Source organism: Pinus tabuliformis, chromosome 3_2, assembly GCF_031772625.1.
Source record: "Pinus tabuliformis cultivar Carrire ecotype Pingquan chromosome 3_2, CPIR1, whole genome shotgun sequence".
Taxonomy (NCBI): domain Eukaryota; kingdom Viridiplantae; phylum Streptophyta; class Pinopsida; order Pinales; family Pinaceae; genus Pinus; species Pinus tabuliformis.
This window is the reverse complement of record NC_142302.1, coordinates 1,281,080,834-1,281,100,979: the sequence shown is the minus strand read 5'-3', so window position 1 is coordinate 1,281,100,979 and position 20,146 is coordinate 1,281,080,834. Positions and strand designations below refer to the sequence as shown.

At 37.9% G+C, this 20,146-nt stretch overlaps 1 protein-coding gene across 1 annotated transcript; it reads left to right on the top strand.

Annotated features, from left to right (window-relative positions):
- Positions 1-14,165: 14,165 nt before the first annotated feature.
- Positions 14,166-14,945, top strand: LOC149185419 (uncharacterized). Its single transcript, XM_089415654.1, has one exon. It carries the CDS (start codon positions 14,166-14,168, stop codon positions 14,943-14,945), a length of 780 nt encoding a protein of 259 aa, XP_089271780.1.
- The last annotated feature ends 5,201 nt before the right edge of the window (positions 14,946-20,146 follow it).

The window sequence follows — 20,146 nt, the reverse complement described above, 5'->3', positions numbered from 1 at the left end:
CCAGCTTGATGCGAATGCGTTCAATGCTGTCTCTGTTACATTTAGTCTCTTGTAGGAACAATATTTCCGGTTTGTATTTCTGCATTTTCCTCTTTAGAACTCTCTACTTAGCCTGGCTGTTAAGCCCCCTTGAATTCCATGATACAATCTTCATGATAAAACAATTTATTGGAAGGACGGGAAGGCGCTTAGTACCTTTATCTTTCCTGCGTTACATAGCATCTCACCCAGCTCCTGCAATACTTCTCCACTTGTTTTGCGGCCCCTGCATCGTTTCTGCTTCGAACCTGAGGTTCTTCCCAGAAGGCTCTTGGTGTAGAGGCTACTGCCTTTGACTATTCCTAACTTCCTATTTTGTTTTTCTAGTTCAGCTTTTTGTCGTGCTATGAATAAATCATTCACCTTCTTGATTTCCTCATCCGACGCTGTTTCAATTCCTTGAGTCCTCCAGCTTTCAACAATAGCAGGGAGGTTTAGTCCTTCATAAGTTAGGGCCTCTTCCAGCTCTAGATCCTCACTCCCTCCTTCACTGGTTAGCATATCTGTTTCTTCTTCCATTTCTTCAGTTCTCTCTTGCATTTGGATTTCATTGTTAAAATCTCCTTCCTCAGTTTCTTTCCTGGTTGGTTCTTCCTTTCCTTCATGCCCTGCGTCCTCAGTCGATGTGTTGTGCTTATCCTCTAAATCCGTTTCAAGGTCTAGGACACTAAAAGAGTTGTTGAAGTTGTTTCTGTTTGTGTTGCCTTTGTAAGCTCTTCTTCTGTTGGCTCTTTGTCTGTTCTTTGGTTTAATGAATGAGTCTTTGTTTTTGTTGTCTTGCACTGTTTTAGTTTCTGCCTCCTTCTTGTTCATCGGGCAGTATCTCAATAGATGTCCATGCTCGTGGCATTTGCAACAATGAAAGGGTATCTGCTTATAGTCTATGGCCTGAAAGTATTCCTCATCCCTGTATTCTAGCCATAATCCTTTGTGCAGTGCGCCAGAGACATCCATTTCAACACAGATTCTGGCATAGGAGGTATATCTTTTCTGTAGTGTTGCCTCTGATGCCTTAATGAAGGTTCCCAGTTTCTCACCAATTTGTTTTAACGCATTCAAGCCTCAGTAGTCAATCGGGAGAGAGAACAGTCTGATCCAGACTGGAACTCGAGTGAAAGATTCCTTTTCTGGGACGAAGTTTGGCTTCCATGGTCTCATGTACAGACCTGCTGAAGCTAGAAAGTATGGACCACCATCGAATACTCGGTCTTTATCTTCTAGATTAGAAAACACTACCGTGAAAAAACCTTTTTCACCCAGATGAAGCTGAACATCCCCTCTCGGCTTCCATTGCTGTCTTATCCATTGGCACAGAGTTCTTTCTCAAGGCCAAACTCCCATGAATTTACAGATAATGGCATGTTCCACCATATGTTCCCTATAAGCCTGGATCTCTGGGTCATTGATTATTACCCTCAGATTATCATTCTTTTTGGGCTTGCAAGCTTTGTTAGTTGTGGGATTCTTGTTGGGGTTTGCGCTGGTTTCCCCCTCCTTCTCCGACTGTCCCTCATCATTGTCTTTTTGCTCTTTGTCTTCTTCTGATTGTTCTCCCTTGTTCTTTGAAGAGTTGGGTATTGCGACGGTTTTGTCTTTAGTATTTGTCCGGTCCTGCACCTCTTTGTTTCTGAATCCTGAGGTGTTATCTGTTTTGTCAGATTCTACTGGTTTTTTCTCCTTGTTCCTGCTGCCAATCTGCTTATTGCTGTCCCTTCCTGATATTCTGACTCCTTCTTTCAGGTTTTGTCTCTGATTCTGCATGATGATCTCCTTGAAAGTTGGGGTCCCACTGGACCCCTTTGCTTCCATCCAAACCGACAGCGCTTGCCCCTTTCGAAACAGTGCAGCCAATCTGGATCTGTGCGGTTCCAGCTCCGAGTCAAGATCTGTCCAGCCTGAACCCTAGTTTCAGAGTGCTCTGTGTCCTCTCTCAAGGATATTCATATGTTTCGACTGAAAAATGTTATCAATACCTCTGAATAAATCAATATTTACTCTGCTGCATTTTGAATTGATTTTCTCCTTAATTTGATAGCCTATTTCCATACAACATTCCTTTTGGAAATCTACAGTAACATTTATCTTATCCCCACCACATTTTTCTTCAAACTCACTATAAATAAATCTAACCCTTTGGATGAAAGCCATAGACATCCTATATTCATTATCTGAATTATGATCCCATGCCACTAACTTTGCTTCTGTATTTGATAAACCAACATAAATGATACATTTCATTATTTCAAAACGTGGGTTATTGAGATATTCCTCCATCAATTGTCTTTGAGCTTCTACATAATGGTTCCCCCCAAGCACATAATAATTGTATTCAAAACATTTTGACTTATCAAATGCTTCTTTGTTGGGAACTTGAATTGGATCAACCAGAAGCACATAATTAACCACATGAGCATATGGATTGTACCTCATAAATGTCTTCAAGTTGTGAAAATGTAGGTGGTGTGGCTTTCTGATTTGATATTTACATTGTCCTTCACTTGCCTTATAGATTTGTCTCACATTAAGCTGAAATGTACGACCACCCTCAATTAAGTTGGTCTTTGTCAAGATTTGTTGAATGACATTTTGTTTTGTTTTAATAATGCCATCCTATAAATCAGCTCCTGCTGTAATGATTTCTCTGCTTTCTTTTGAAGTTTCATTAGGATCTTCACTATTGGTAATGACTACTTGAGAATGTTCAACTTTACTTTTCTTCCTCATAACATTATTATCATTAGCTAGAACAGATTTATTCTTGGGCATTGTTACTTTTGGTCTTTTACGACTATTCTCCTTTCTAACATCAGTTCCAATGTCATCCTCAGTAACGACAACATATTCTTCAGTGTAAGTTTCAACTTCCTTATCTTCAAAAGTAACCTGTCTACCTTTGCTAGATTTATCCACTAGAGGCATTTTTTCTGATCCCTTGGATGTAGTTTTGTAGCATCATGAATTACTACCTTTTTCTTGTTTGCCATATCTTCTTCTGAGACTGTGTAGAAACTGGTGACGACATTCATAATATCATGCTCTATGAAATGAATGCCTCTCAACATAATTGAAACACTTTCAACAAAATTTTGTCAAACAAAATATCACATGTCAATAAAAACTAAGCTGTAAAAATATAATGAGACAGTTACAATAACACAAAACACAAATATAAATAACAATACTTACGATATTTTGTGTCATCTTATTTACAATTTTTTTACACAAATTCGTAGATACCTCTCTCGTGTCATACAACGAATATAACAACTGATACTTAATCCTTTCATGTGACTTGGGCAGTTTTGTAAGTATATAAACATCTTCACTGTCCGGTACTGAACACACGTCTATGACCTTTCCAAACACCTCATAAATTCCACTATCGTTAGGTATATCAACATATGGATATATCTGTACATCTTCGCTTTCTCTTTCTTTCACATACCATACATTTTCTGGAAGTTTCACTTCTTATTGATTTCTTCCCGTATGAAATCGTCTTCTTATCATTTGAGGCACTTGAAAGATTTGTAGCTATCAGCTCAAGTTTGTTTCGTTCAACAATTCTTTTTGAGGATCCACCTTTAACCATCTTTGGTCCAGAAAGATTCATAGAAATCTTCTTTGATGCCATTTTCCTACAAAAAAATACACATATAAATCAGTAAATTACAAAAAAATAATAGCTTAAATTAACAAAAAAAATGATAAATGATAAATATTTTTTTAAAACATAACAATTTAAAAAAAAATTAAAACTAAATATGAAATTTAAAAAATATAGCTCCCTACCGCCCCACCCAAGAAATTGGCCTGCCACCTGAGCTGGCCATTGGGCTGCTGGGGTGGGGCGAGGGGCTGGGTGCCAGCCCCCCTACCCCACCCTGGTGGCCCAATGACCGCCCCCCTCCCCAAGGTTAATTCTTGGAATCATCTCGCCACCCCAATCCGCCCCACCCTGACGACCCAACGGCCCGCTGGGGTGGTGGGCCGATTCTGAGAATTGGCTCGCCACCTAGGCGGCCCAACGGCCCGTCACCCCGGTTAGTTGTTGGGCTGCCGAGGTGGGGCGGGGACTAGGCAACCAACCCCCTGCCCCTCCCCCACAGGCCCGTTGGGCCACCGGGAGCATGATCGGGCCTACCACGCCCACTTCAGATGTAGTGGGTAAATATGTGTCATTGAAATTTTTAATTTCTAAAAAAAAAATTAAATTTTATTAAACTTATTTAATTTTAAAATTTTCATATAGAAAAAAAGAAACTAACCTTTCAAATGTGATAATCCTCCGTTGAATATGTTGTTGATAACAATGTAGCTCCTCCACAAATTCACTCCAAGTCTTTTAATGAACCTCGAAAAACCTTGATTTGATGTGAAGAATAGTGATAATGAGATTTATTATATAGCGAAAATTACATAATTGTTTTACCATAGGGTTAATTTGGGATTAATTTGTTTTTATAAATTTTAAAATGTAAATTTTGTTATGGCGAAATAAGGAACTATGATAAAGTGAACATTACGGAATTGTTTTACAACACGGTGAATGTAGGATTAATTTGTTAAAAAAAGAAAAAAAAAACGTTCAATTGTCTAGTAAATATTATATAGTTTAAGTAATAAATTAATTTAGGTAAAAGATTTAGTTTACAATTTTAATTTAAAAGATTTATTTCATAAGAAAATTTTAGTTAAAATTTTTCAATAAATTGTAGAAGAAAATTATGGAGGGAAATACATGAAACAAAATTTTTTGAGGGAAAAAATTTAGCGAAAATTTTTGGAGGGAAATTTTCATTCTTTAAGCTATATATTATCATTATGAGAGTCTGCATTTGTATCATTCAACCTCTTCTATTTGAAAGGCATGGATTCTTCTGATAGTGAAGTTTCGCTTTATGAAGCATCAACATCTTCGTCGCGTAACAACTCTATTCATGAATATGAATGTCACGGAATGTCCACTTAGTCCTAATCACTATGGACTATGAAAGCAGCAATGATGAAAAACATGATGAAGAATTTCAAATGAATAGAGTGTCACGGTGTCCACTTAGAAATGAATCCACGGTGTCCACTTAGTCCTAATCCTGATGAAGAACTATGAGAGCAACAATGATGAAGAAAAGAGTTGAAGTTTCCACTTAGTCCTAATCCTATACTATGAGAGCAGTAGTTGAAGTTTCCACTTAGTCAAGATGAAGCACTTAGTCCTAATCCTAAGGACTATGAGAGCAGTAGTGACGAAGGTCAGGATGAAGAACTTAGTCCTAATCCTAAGGACTATTAGTCAGGATGAAGAACTTAGTCCTAATCCTAAGGACTATTAGAGTAATAGTGACAAAGGTCAGGTGTAGAACTTTCAGTAAGTAAACAATCACATTTTTGACGTAGTCCTAATCCTATGGACAATGACAACATCAATGAAAATGCACATGCGGAAGAATATCCAATAAACATCAAGTCAAATTTTCCATTTAGTCCTAATTCTAAGGACTATGACAGTAGCACTGAAGAAGGGGAAGATGAAGAATACCCTCCAAGTTAGTGTTTCAAAAGCACAGATGACCATAGTGAGGATAACATTCCTCAAAATGATGATGAAAATGATTATACAAATGATGATCCAATGATGGAGATGTTTCCAGGAAATATTGTATCGAGGAGTAAGAGAAAACCTTTTCGTATCAGTCCAAGATGTTCTAGTTATACAAGGGGTAAAGCAGAATATCCGACGAGAAGAAGTTCTATTAGCTCTCTCATTTCAAGTGAATGTTGTCAAAAATATTTCTTGAAAAATTTGGATTTCAAGTTTCCATTAGAGAGGAAGAGATATTTGTCAATGAATAAAAGCATGCAAAATTCATATTTAGTGGGGTGCATGCAATCTACATTGTCAGGTTATGATTATCATATTGGGTCTTTATTTATCTGTAGAAAGGATTTCAAAATGTTTCATTCAATGGGTAATTTTCGTCTCTTAAGAATCCTAGAAAATTTGGAGAAGGATCCCACATTTTATTCAGGAGTACGTCATAAACGACAATTTGGGCCATTATCAAAAACTGCAATGTCATGGATGAAAGATTTCTTTTCAAAGCATGGAGAATGTATGCCAAATAGAGAGACAATACATATTCCAAATAATTTCTCAAGACAAGAAATCTACAACTTATACAAAGAATATGAAAAAGGCGCTGAGGGACATGGTCGATTTATTACATATCAATATTTTGTGAAGGTATGGAAGAAATAATTCAACAATGTTCGTATTCCTAGGAAGACAAGGATGGGGATTTGTAATACATGTGCTTCTATTAAATAAAAAAGGGATAAATGTGAAGGGTCAGAAAGAGGTAATCATTCATAACTTTAACTTTTAAAACTGTATAGTCATCAACTATGAAAACGTATTTCTTAATGGCTTTCTTTTATGTTGTGTAGATTCCATTGTCAAAGAACTTCAGGAGCATCGCGAACAACAAACAAGTGAAAGGAAAAAGTTGTACAAACATCGAAAGAAGTGTTATGATTATCTGAATAAATATCTGGGTTTGATAATTAATGGTATGGACCAGAAGAAGACACTTTTACCACATTTTGTTTGCATAGCCAAAAATTTATAGGAGGAAAATTTTATTCACTATCACTTGGTTGGTTGTATGGTCTTCAATGGGAAAATGGTGCCAAAGGTGTACTTCACAGCTCCAAATATTCATAATGATGCAAACATGACAATAACCATAATTCATGATGTGATTTCTCATTGGTCTAGTAATATTCCTGAAGTTTTGTATCTACAATGGGACAACACTTGTCATGAAAACAAAAATCAGATTGTTTTTGAATATCTAACATGCTTGTTGAATTGAGAATTTTTCAGAAGGTAAAGGTTGGTTTCCTTCTTGTTGGGTACACTCATGACCATATTGATCATATGTTCAGTCGTTTTTCAGTCACATTGAGGAGGAAGGAAGTTGGGGGCTTTCCATCATTAATTGAATGTATTAAAAAATCATACATGTCAAAGCCTACTTTTGATGTGTTGGAAGAAACTGTTGACATGCGAAGGTTTATTTTCGGATCGCATGGTGAGGAGAAATGCATTGAATAACTTAATGACATTAGCTTCCAACATCAATTTCGTATAAAAAAAATTGATGGGAAAACAATAATATGGGGCAAGAAGTATTCAACTACTGCAGAATGGGCACCGTCATCAGGTTTGGAATTTTTGAAGTTCATTCCAGATCATCCAATATTTGCATAAAAAATATTGTTATTACAATCAATTTCTGAAGTTCATAATGCACACAAACATAATAGATATATACATTATTCTGATTGTCTAGAAGAAATTAAAAAATGTATTAGATATACATATGAGTACTTTGACATTGTTGATTCAGTTTGGTGGGAATAATTTTTCAATAATCAAAGTGATATCATTTCAAGAACAACAAATGAAGATATACCTTTGAAAAATCCATTTATTTGGCCACAAAATGTGTCAAATGAACATGAGGAAAGAAACATTGTTGAACAACAACAATCTCAAGGTATTATTAATTCTTCACAGGCAGAGGAAAGAGAGACGTATATTGGCTCCAGAAGATCTTTTGCACAATGTGAAGCCATGGAAGACCTTTACAGGGATTCAATACAGGATATTAAGGAGGGTTTCATGATCGTAGTGCTAGCAGATGGAGATCCCAATGGCTATCCATTCTGGGTTGCTAAGGTTATAAAGGTCATTACAGAAAATGAAGATGTTACAGGTGTTGAAGTACATTGGTATGCCACAAATACACACCCATTCAATGGTGTGTATAAGTCATAGATGGTAGTTGATAAAAAAATTGAGGGAAATAGAGAAATAAAGGGTACAAATATAGATCATTTCCGCACGAACCTCTTAAAATTGGAGGATGTTGACATACTTGTTTATGACTTCAATTTAACAAAGAGAGGAACTCTTCGCTTCAAGATGATATAGATTCTGAAAAGTTTGTTACAAGAAGGAACAACGTTGGGATGGGAGTTTGCTAAAACCAGTCGTAGATCCAGAAGAATTTTGAAACCTGAAATGGTGGGCATACATGTGGACTCATATGGGGCACTAGTTGATGAAAGAGAAGAATATGGAAATCTTTGTCTGCATCCAGTCATTCATATGAAGATGTGAATTCTGATGGCGTGCAAGAAAATATGAGTGATTTTGAATAATTGTCTAAGACAATTTATATAACTAATGTTTGCATCATATTTTGAAATAAATTTTTTTATTTCCATATGGTGTTAAATCAAAAGTTATGAGTCATTTTTATGTTGTTGGATTCTATGTTTTAATTATGATGATTTTTATTGTTTAGAATATCTACCATGCAACAATAAATTAGAGATATAATGTATGTTTCATTCAATCTACAAATAATGACATTTTGATTAATTTAGTCATGTAATTTGTTCATAATGTCATGGTTTTTTAATTTTATGGCTGAAAATTTTCCAATTTGTTTTGTATCTTTAATGTTATGGTTGAAAACAATTAGAATTTTAGCGATTTTTAGTGTCATGTTATTATATGTTTAACAACATGGATGAAAACTAATAGAATTTTACTGTGTTTCAGATTCCATTATTTTATCTTTATCGTCATTATGAAAACATGTTGAAATTATACTTAGAAAAGAAAAATGTTATTCTAGAAAAAACATTAGTGTGTTTTTTTCCTCATGTTAGACTCCGTCTCATGTCAGAGACTGATTCTTCTTCAAAACAGGGTTTTGAAGAAGAAATCATTAAATGTTGCTTTTCAGATTATGTAATTTGTTCTTCAGCTCTTCAACTGGCAACCGACTTTCATATTGTCTGAACCTTCAGAAACTACTTCTCCTTCTATGGGCTCTAGCATACCTTCAGTGTCTAGGGAGGGTAATGAAGTTGTAAGTGGAGTAAACAGTACAACATTATCTGGAGGTATACTCTCTGCTGGATTTCATGGAAGCTTGTATACTTGTATGCATTGCATGGAGGCCGAAGAAAAGCTTGTTGCTGGCACTGGTAATGGTTACTTAAGGTTTATTGATATTAATGCTGGTTGCCAACTTCATCTATGGCGATGTGAACCTTTGGAGACTTCATTTTCTTCTTTAATTTCTGCTATTTGCTGTTCTGGACATCGAGATAACCTTGAAAGCAAGAAAGGATTATCCAACTCTACTTGGATAGCTGCTGGTCTCAGTTCAGGGCATTGTAGATTGCTTGATCTAAAGAGTGGGACCATTATTACACATTGGCGGGCTCATGATGGTTTCGTCACCAAGCTAGCTGCATTGGATGAACATTTGTTAATTTCAAGTTCTCTTGACAGAACTTTGCGTCTCTGGGACTTGAGAAGAATCCGATCTACCCAATTGCAGGTCTTTAGGGGACATTCGGATGAAGTTTTCGCAATCGCTAATGTTCTAGTGGACTCCTTTTTCATTGTCTATGTTTTAACGCCAATCGTATATTGGAACAATGTTTACGATGCCAAAACATTTCCCATCATTTTATCAGGTGTCTTCTTAAAGACTGGTCATAACTACAACACATTACAATTGTTAACAAGCCAATTCACCTTCGATGAGGCTTCATATACTTATTATGGCAAACAGCACTTGAGTGCTTTCTTTGCCTCTACATATGGAGTCGGATTTGGAGCACTCTCTGCTACAGTTTCCCACGTTCTCTTTTTCCACGGAAAATATATATAGCATCAAACATGTTGCTCAAGGCAGTCGGTATATCAATATAATTTTCGGCCAAAATGTATCTATGTGGCTGTCATGTTAAGACGGATGTCGGAGACCGAGCCATCATCAAGGAGAGGCCAAGAACCATCAAAGAGGAGCATATTGTCAAAGAGCACAGATATCCCGAAAACTGCTTACAGTTTCAGTATGATCCTGAGTTCCCTATAAGAGGGCTATTTTATGACAAAAAGAATGGATGTTTATTGAAGTTGGACTTTTTCCACAATATCGAACCTGATGGATGCTACTATGGGTGCCGTAAGATGAGCAGGGAAGAACTTGAACGCATTTATGGAAGTGGGCATGTAAGCAGAGATTATGCTTCGAATCTTGTTGGCCTTATGGACTTGTTTTGCTTTAGTGAGGCATGCCTTATATCATACATTATTCAGCATTTTGTTGATGCAAGGTTGGACTTTGATGCATGTTATGTTATTGAGGATGTGAAGCGTGCGATTGGGTACGCTCATCAAAGTGGGCTTGTTCATAGAACAATTCTTGCAGAGCCAGATAGAGGGATGCGCTATATGTTCCAAGATTTTGGACTTAATAGGGATTCATGGCTTGACTTGTTTGAAGTGGTGATTGCTCTTTCTGACAAACCAAATTTCTACACTTCAGATTGGCCTTTCAGGCGCTATGACATGGAGAAGGATCTTGTAACATTTTCAAAAGTCAGTGCATTCCAACCTCATACAGTTTATTATCATGGATGCTTGAAGTCCTTCTTAGAAATTACAAAATGGAAAAGATCTGAGGTGATATATTTTGGTGACCACTTATTTAGTGAATGATGGAGAAGCCTATCTTGAGCACGGTGAATGACCTTGGGGTTACAACATCAATACTTTCAGAATCAACCTACAGGCGTACAAAGTGATCCCTATTACTGAAACATTCATATTAAGGTGGTATAAATCAGTTTTAGTATGCTGATCAGAGTGACTTGTTGCATTCCGGGGTTCACCATTTCTCTTTTGCAGGACAGAGATCTGTTTGTTGAACAAATCAACCAGATTGCACACCTCAAACTAATAGAAATAAGATGCCAAGAGACGTGACAACTGATTTTCAGATTCTGTTCAAGATATGAATAGAAATTTGTGCTTTTATTACTTCACTTCTGAAGTCATCTCCATATGATAGCCAGCCTGAAGGTTATTCTATATCCGGATTGGATCAGCTGTATTAAAAAAGCGGTTTAATTCAACGGGAAGAGCGAACAGTCACATAGTAAACACTTATATTTAAACAAAAACATCAACCGCAACCGAAAAATAGGAAACAATTTCCTATTTCAAAACATCAGAAATCAAAAAGATCTGCGCTCCATGTGTTAGCCAGCAGAGGATTTCAAAAGAAACGCATTTGCCTATTTTAATCCGTAGCCCTGATTCTATGAGATCTTAGCACCAGATTTTCTCTTAATGAGCCAATTGTCAAAAGAGTCAGAGAAACGCTGTACCATGTAGAGAATAGATGTAACGTTTTTTATTTTTATTTTTGGTAATGTTAGTTAAACTGCGCCCCTGTTTTGGGCAGCGTTTCATGTATTGTATTAAACAAAAAATCATTTGAAAGTTAGCAAGAATAGAGAGAAGAGCGTAGAGAGTTAGAAGAAAAGGCTGAGTGCTGAGAGCTGCTGGAGCGTAGCAGAGCTTTCTTGTACAGTCTTTGACAGAGTTTTTAATGAAATTTCACAGCTCTGATTTCTGAGATCCCTGTGGCATGATGATTTAGCATTAGTTTTTTCTTTGTTTCATATGTAACCTGTTATGTTTCATTTCATTTCATGATCATTTCTAATTGAGCAAATGAAGTGTTTAGGTAGGAATTCATAGTATTGTATGCTCCTCCTATAAATTTGCTCATATTCAATGTTTTCCTCTGTTTGACAAGGATTCAAAGTTATTGTTTGCCCTTGTCAGCTCCTCACCAGTCTTGCCATCCCATTTAGTCTCGATTTGATGCTAAATTCCTTGCCTACCTTGCCTCAGTCATCAACCTGTGTTGTTCATTATTTTTCTCTGTTTGAAGCTGTGATTTTGCCCATGCAGCCCAGAAAAACCCTGTCATTAAAAACCCCCCAAAAAAAAAAAACTTTAAATCAACCTTCCTTATCAGTTTACTAGCCTAATATCAGTGTTCCTAATTGGTTCAGCTCATCCTATTGAAAGATCTACCGAGTTTGACCGGAGAGAGCCTTCTCATACCCCGTAGGGCTAGCTACGAGGTGAAATGGTTTGATGTTGCCTTGAAGGTTTACCTTCCTCAGCCTAGGGTGAAATCTCAAGCGCTAACATAGTGGCGACCATACTGGGGAGAACATTCGACTTGTTGATTGTTTTGTCCCGGTACATGCAATCAAATTTCAGATCTGATGCTGATGGTGGACAGCTGTCAGACACTCATGTAGGCTGAACCATTCACCCGGCGACTCCAACTCGATCCAGACATTCCAGTGCCTGTTGATATGTTCATGCAATGGTAGGGTATGTGGCAAACCCTGCACTTTGTGAAGCTCTAAACGAATTTAGAGAATGCTTAGTGGATATTGAAATTAATGAAGAAGTTTTAAGTTTTTTCCTTCAATGTTTGAAATCTCTGAATTATCATCCTAGCGTCTGTGAGTTACTTGTTGAAAGAATCGAGAAGGAGATTCAAGATTTAGATGAGCAGATCCAGTCATATGATTTCCAAGACCCTAAAAAGTTCTTGGAAATCCTTCCTCCTTCACAACAAGAAACAACAGACTTGCCTATAGAGGTATACATTGACAATGTGCAGCTGGAAGTATGCATCGCAGAGTTGGGGCAGCTAACAGAGTCCGGCTTCCGTGATCCTATTGCGGTATACATGGACACATTTTTCAGTTTGATGGATAGATCAGGCTGTATTTTCCGTGACGAGGGTCAGTACATGCATGAATGGCTGCCAACACTTGCATCTGTGACTTCGTGGCAGCATTCTCAAGCGGCTTCATTTTCAGGTTTACTTGAATGGTTAATTTGGCATTTCAGCATTACCTGATCTAGTGTTTCTACAACAGATTAGGGTAGGTTGTGTAAATAAATAAGCAGCCATAAGGGCAGCATCTTGTTTTAGTTTGCTTAAAGATTGTTTGAGTTCAGTTTCAGTTGTGTTGATGATGACTCCATTGCCCAATGGGTGGAGGCACTGTCTGCTCTCCCAAAGTTCTGCGGTTCTTGGCACCTCCAGGAAGCTGCAGCTGCCATCCCAAATGGAGCCAATGTTAGACTTCGTCTCATGTCAGAGACTGATTCTTCTTCAAAACAGGGTTTTGAAGAAGAAATCATTAAATGTTGCTTTTCAGATTATGTAATTTGTTCTTCAGCTCTTCAACTGGCAACCGACTTTCATATTGTCTGAACCTTCAGAAACTACTTCTCCTTCTATGGGCTCTAGCATACCTTCAGTGTCTAGGGAGGGTAATGAAGTTGTAAGTGGAGTAAACAGTACAACATTATCTGGAGGTATACTCTCTGCTGGATTTCATGGAAGCTTGTATACTTGTATGCATTGCATGGAGGCCGAAGAAAAGCTTGTTGCTGGCACTGGTAATGGTTACTTAAGGTTTATTGATATTAATGCTGGTTGCCAACTTCATCTATGGCGATGTGAGCCTTTGGAGACTTCATTTTCTTCTTTAATTTCTGCTATTTGCTGTTCTGGACATCGAGATAACCTTGAAAGCAAGAAAGGATTATCCAAATCTACTTGGATAGCTGCTGGTCTCAGTTCAGGGCATTGTAGATTGCTTGATCTAAAGAGTGGGACCATTATTACACATTGGCGGGCTCATGATGATTTCGTCACCAAGCTAGTTGCATTGGATGAACATTTGTTAATTTCAAGTTCTCTTGACAGAACTTTGCGTCTCTGGGACTTGAGAAGAATCCGACCTACCCAATTGCAGGTCTTTAGGGGACATTCGGATGAAGTTTTCGCAATCGCTAATGTTCTAGTGGACTCCTTTTTCATTGTCTATGTTTTAACGCCAATCGTATATTGGAACAATGTTTACGATGCCAAAACATTTCCCATCATTTTATCAGGTGTCTTCTTAAAGACTGGTCATAACTACAACACATTACAATTGTTAACAAGCCAATTCACCTTCGATGAGGCTTCATATACTTATTATGGCAAACAACACTTGAGTGCTTTCTTTGCCTCTACATATGGAGTCGGATTTGGAGCACTCTCTGCTACAGTTTCCCACGTTCTCTTTTTCCACGGAAAAGATATATAGCATCAAACATGTTGCTCAGGGCAGCCGGTATATCAATATAATTTTCGGCCAAAATGTATCTATGTGGTTGTCATGTTAAGACGGATGTCGGAGACCGAGCCATCATCAAGGAGAGGCCAAGAACCATCAAAGAGGAGCATATTGTCAAAGAGCACAGATATCCCGAAAACTGCTTACAGTTTCAGTATGATCCTGAGTTCCCTATAAGAGGGCTATTTTATGACAAAAAGAATGGATGTTTATTGAAGTTGGACTTTTTCCACAATATCGAACCTGATGGATGCTACTATGGGCGCCGTAAGATGAGCAGGGAAGAACTTGAACGCATTTATGGAAGTGGGCATGTAAGCAGAGATTATGCTTCGAATCTTGTTGGTCTTATGGACTTGTTTTGCTTTAGTGAAGCATGCCTTATATCATACATTATTCAGCATTTTGTTGATGCAAGGTTGGACTTTGATGCATGTTATGTTATTGAGGATGTGAAGCGTGCGATTGGGTACGCTCATCAAAGTGGGCTTGTTCATAGAACAATTCTTGCAGAGCCAGATAGAGGGATGCGCTATATGTTCCAAGATTTTGGACTTAATAGGGATTCATGGCTTGACTTGTTTGAAGTGGTGATTGCTCTTTCTGACAAACCAAATTTCTACACTTCAGATTGGCCTTTCAGGCGCTATGACATGGAGAAGGATCTTGTAACATTTTCAAAAGTCAGTGAATTCCAAACTCATACAGTTTATTATCATGGATGCTTGAAGTCCTTCTTAGAAATTACAAAATGGAAAAGATCTGAGGTGATATATTTTGGTGACCACTTATTTAGTGAATGATGGAGAAGCCTATCTTGAGCACGATGAATGACCTTGGGGTTACAACATCAATACTTTCAGAATCAACCTACAGGCGTACAAAGTGATCCCTATTACTGAAACATTCATATTAAGGTGGTATAAATCAGTTTTAGTATGCTGATCAGAGTGACTTGTTGCATTCCGGGGTTCACCATTTCTCTTTTGCAGGACAAAGATCTGTTTGTTGAACAAATCAACCAGATTGCACACCTCAAACTAATAGAAATAAGATGCCAAGAGACGTGACAACTGATTTTCAAATTCTGTTCAAGATATGAATAGAAATTTGTGCTTTTATTACTTCACTTCTGACGTCATCTCCATATGATAGCCAGCCTGAAGGTTATTCTATATCCGGATTGGATCAGCTGTATTAAAAAAGCGGTTTAATTCAACGGGAAGAGCGAACAGTCACATAGTAAACACTTATATTTAAACAAAAACATCAACCGCAACCGAAAAATAGGAAACAATTTCCTATTTCAAAACATCAGAAATCAAAAAGATCTGCGCTCCATGTGTTAGCCAGCAGAGGATTTCAAAAGAAACGCATTTGCCTATTTTAATCCGTAGCCCTGATTCTATGAGATCTTAGCACCAGATTTTCTCTTAATGAGCCAATTGTCAAAAGAGTCAGAGAAACACTGTACCATGTAGAGAATAGATGTAACGTTTTTATTTTTTATTTTTGGTAATGTTAGTTAAACTGCACCCCTGTTTTGGGCAGCGTTTCATGTATTGTATTAAACAAAAAATCATTTGAAAGTTAGCAAGAATAGAGAGAAGAGCGTAGAGAGTTAGAAGAAAAGGCTGAGTGCTGAGAGCTGCTGGAGCATAGCAGAGCTTTCTTGTACAGTCTTTGACAGAGTTTTTAATGAAATTTCACAGCTCTGATTTCTGAGATCCCTGTGGCATGATGATTTAGCATTAGTTTTTTCTTTGTTTCATATGTAACCTGTTATGTTTCATTTCATTTCATGATCATTTCTAATTGAGCAAATGAAGTGTTTAGGTAGGAATTCATAGTATTGTATGCTCCTCCTATAAATTTGCTCATATTCAATGTTTTCCTCTGTTTGACAAGGATTCAAAGTTATTGTTTGCCCTTGTCAGCTCCTCACCAGTCTTGCCATCCCATTTAGTCTCGATTTGATGCTAAATTCCTTGCCTACCTTGCCTCAGTCATCAACCTGTGTTGTTCATTATTTTTCTCTGTTTGAGGCTGTGATTTTGCCCATGCAGCCCAGAAAAACCCCGTCATTAAAAACCCCCCAAAAAAAAAAAACTTTAAATCAACCTTCCTTATCAGTTTACTAGCCTAATATCAGTGTTCCTAATTGGGTCAGCTCATCCTATTGAAAGATCTACTGAGTTTGACCGGAGAGAGCCTTCTCATACCCCGTAGGGCTAGCTACGAGGTGAAATGGTTTGATGTTGCCTTGAAGGTTTACCTTCCTCAGCCTAGGGTGAAATCTCAAGCGCTAACATAGTGGCGACCATACTGGGGAGAACATTCGACTTGTTGATTGTTTTGTCCCGGTACATGCAATCAAATTTCAGATCTGATGCTGATGGTGGACAACTGTCAGACACTCATGCAGGCTGAACCATTCACCCGGCGACTCCAACTCGATCCAGACATTCCAGTGCCTGTTGATATGTTCATGCAATGGTAGGGTATGTGGCAAACCCTACACTTTGTGAAGCTCTAAACGAATTTAGAGAATGCTTAGTGGATATTGAAATTAATGAAGAAGTTTTAAGTTTTTTCCTTCAATGTTTGAAATCTCCGAATTATCATCCTAGCGTCTGTGAGTTACTTGTTGAAAGAATCGAGAAGGAGATTCAAGATTTAGATGAGCAGATCCAGTCATATGATTTCCAAGACCCTAAAAAGTTCTTGGAAATCCTTCCTCCTTCACAACAAGAAACAACAGACTTGCCTATAGAGGTATACATTGACAATGTGCAGCTGGAAGTATGCATCGCAGAGTTGGGGCAGCTAACAGAGTCCGGCTTCCGTGATCATATTGCGGTATACATGGACACATTTTTCAGTTTGATGGATAGATCAGGCTGTATTTTCCGTGACGAGGGTCAGTACGTGCATGAATGGCTGCCAACACTTGCATCTGTGACTTCATGGCAGCATTCTCAAGCGGCTTCATTTTCAGGTTTACTTGAATGGTTAATTTGGCATTTCAACATTACCTGATCTAGTGTTTGTACAGCAGATTAGGGTAGGTTGTGTAAATAAATAAGCAGCCATAAGGGCAGCATCTTGTTTTAGTATTCTTAAAGATTGTTTGAGTTCAGTTTCAGTTGTGTTGATGATGACTCCATTGCCCAATGGGTGGAGGCACTGTCTGCTCTCCCAAAGTTCTGCGGTTCTTGGCACCTCCAGGAAGTTGCAGCTGCCATCCCAAATGGAGCCAATGTTAGACTCCGTCTCATGTCAGAGACTGATTCTTCTTCAAAACAGGGTTTTGAAGAAGAAATCATTAAATGTTGCTTTTCAGATTATGTAATTTGTTCTTCAGCTCTTCAACTGGCAACCAACTTTCATATTGTCTGAACCTTCAGAAACTACTTCTCCTCTATGGGCTCTAGCATACCTTCAGTGTCTAGGGAGGGTAATGAATTTGTAAGTGGAGTAAACAGTACAAAATTATCTGGAGGTATACTCTCTGCTGGATTTCATGGAAGCTTGTATACTTGTATGCATTGCATGGAGGCCGAAGAAAAGCTTGTTGCTGGCACTGGTAATGGTTACTTAAGGTTTATTGATATTAATGCTGGTTGCCAACTTCATCTATGACGATGTGAGCCTTTGGAGACTTCATTTTCTTCTTTAATTTCTGCTATTTGCTGTTCTGGACATCGAGATAACCTTGAAAGCAAGAAAGGATTATCCAACTCTACTTGGATAGCTGCTGGTCTCAGTTCAGGGCATTGTAGATTGCTTGATCTAAAGAGTGGGACCATTATTACACATTGGCGGGCTCATGATGGTTTCGTCACCAAGCTAGCTGCATTGGATGAACATTTGTTAATTTCAAGTTCTCTTGACAGAACTTTGCGTCTCTGGGACTTGAGAAGAATCCGACCTACCCAATTGCAGGTCTTTAGGGGACATTCGGATGAAGTTTTCGCAATCGCTAATGTTCTAGTGGACTCCTTTTTCATTGTCTATGTTTTAACGCCAATCGTATATTGGAACAATGTTTACGATGCCAAAACATTTCCCATCATTTTATCAGGTGTCTTCTTAAAGACTGGTCATAACTACAACACATTACAATTGTTAACAAGCCAATTCACCTTCGATGAGGCTTCATATACTTATTATGGCAAACAGCACTTGAGTGCTTTCTTTGCCTCTACATATGGAGTCGGATTTGGAGCACTCTCTGCTACAGTTTCCCACGTTCTCTTTTTCCACGGAAAAGATATATAGCATCAAACATGTTGCTCAAGGCAGTCGGTATATCAATATAATTTTCGGCCAAAATGTATCTATGTGGCTGTCATGTTAAGACGGATGTCGGAGACCGAGCCATCATCAAGGAGAGGCCAAGAACCATCAAAGAGGAGCATATTGTCAAAGAGCACAGATATCCCGAAAACTGCTTACAGTTTCAGTATGATCCTGAGTTCCCTATAAGAGGGCTATTTTATGACAAAAAGAATGGATGTTTATTGAAGTTGGACTTTTTCCACAATATCGAACCTGATGGATGCTACTATGGGTGCCGTAAGATGAGCAGGGAAGAACTTGAACGCATTTATGGAAGTGGGCATGTAAGCAGAGATTATGCTTCGAATCTTGTTGGTCTTATGGACTTGTTTTGCTTTAGTGAGGCATGCCTTATATCATACATTATTCAACATTTTGTTGATGCAAGGTTGGACTTTGATGCATGTTATGTTATTGAGGATGTGAAGCGTGCGATTGGGTACGCTCATCAAAGTGGGCTTGTTCATAGAACAATTCTTGCAGAGCCAGATAGAGGGATGCGCTATATGTTCCAAGATTTTGGACTTAATAGGGATTCATGGCTTGACTTGTTTGAAGTGGTGATTGCTCTTTCTGACAAACCAAATTTCTACACTTCAGATTGGCCTTTCAGGCGCTATGACATGGAGAAGGATCTTGTAACATTTTCAAAAGTCAGTGCATTCCAACCTCATACAGTTTATTATCATGGATGCTTGAAGTCCTTCTTAGAAATTACAAAATGGAAAAGATCTGAGGTGATATATTTTGGTGACCACTTATTTAGTGAATGATGGAGAAGCCTATCTTGAGCACGGTGAATGACCTTGGGGTTACAACATCAATACTTTCAGAATCAACCTACAGGCGTACAAAGTGATCCTATTACTGAAACATTCATATTAAGGTGGTATAAATCAGTTTTAGTATGCTGATCAGAGTGACTTGTTGCATTCCGGGGTTCACCATTTCTCTTTTGCAGGACAGAGATCTGTTTGTTGAACAAATCAACCAGATTGCACACCTCAAACTAATAGAAATAAGATGCCAAGAGACGTGACAACTGATTTTCAGATTCTGTTCAAGATATGAATAGAAATTTGTGCTTTTATTACTTCACTTCTGACGTCATCTCCATATGATAGCCAGCCTGAAGGTTATTCTATATCCGGATTGGATCAGCTGTATTAAAAAAGCGGTTTAATTCAACGGGAAGAGCGAACAGTCACATAGTAAACACTTATATTTAAACAAAAACATCAACCGCAACCGAAAAATAGGAAACAATTTCCTATTTCAAAACATCAGAAATCAAAAAGATCTGCGCTCCATGTGTTAGCCAGCAGAGGATTTCAAAAGAAACGCATTTGCCTATTTTAATCCGTAGCCCTGATTCTATGAGATCTTAGCACCAGATTTTCTCTTAATGAGCCAATTGTCAAAAGAGTCAGAGAAACGCTGTACCATGTAGAGAATAGATGTAACGTTTTTATTTTTTATTTTTGTAACGTTAGTTAAACTGCACCCCTGTTTTGGGCAGCGTTTCATGTATTGTATTAAACAAAAAATCATTTGAAAGTTAGCAAGAATAGAGAGAAGAGCGTAGAGAGTTAGAAGAAAAGGCTGAGTGCTGAGAGCTGCTGGAGCGTAGCAGAGCTTTCTTGTACAGTCTTTGACAGAGTTT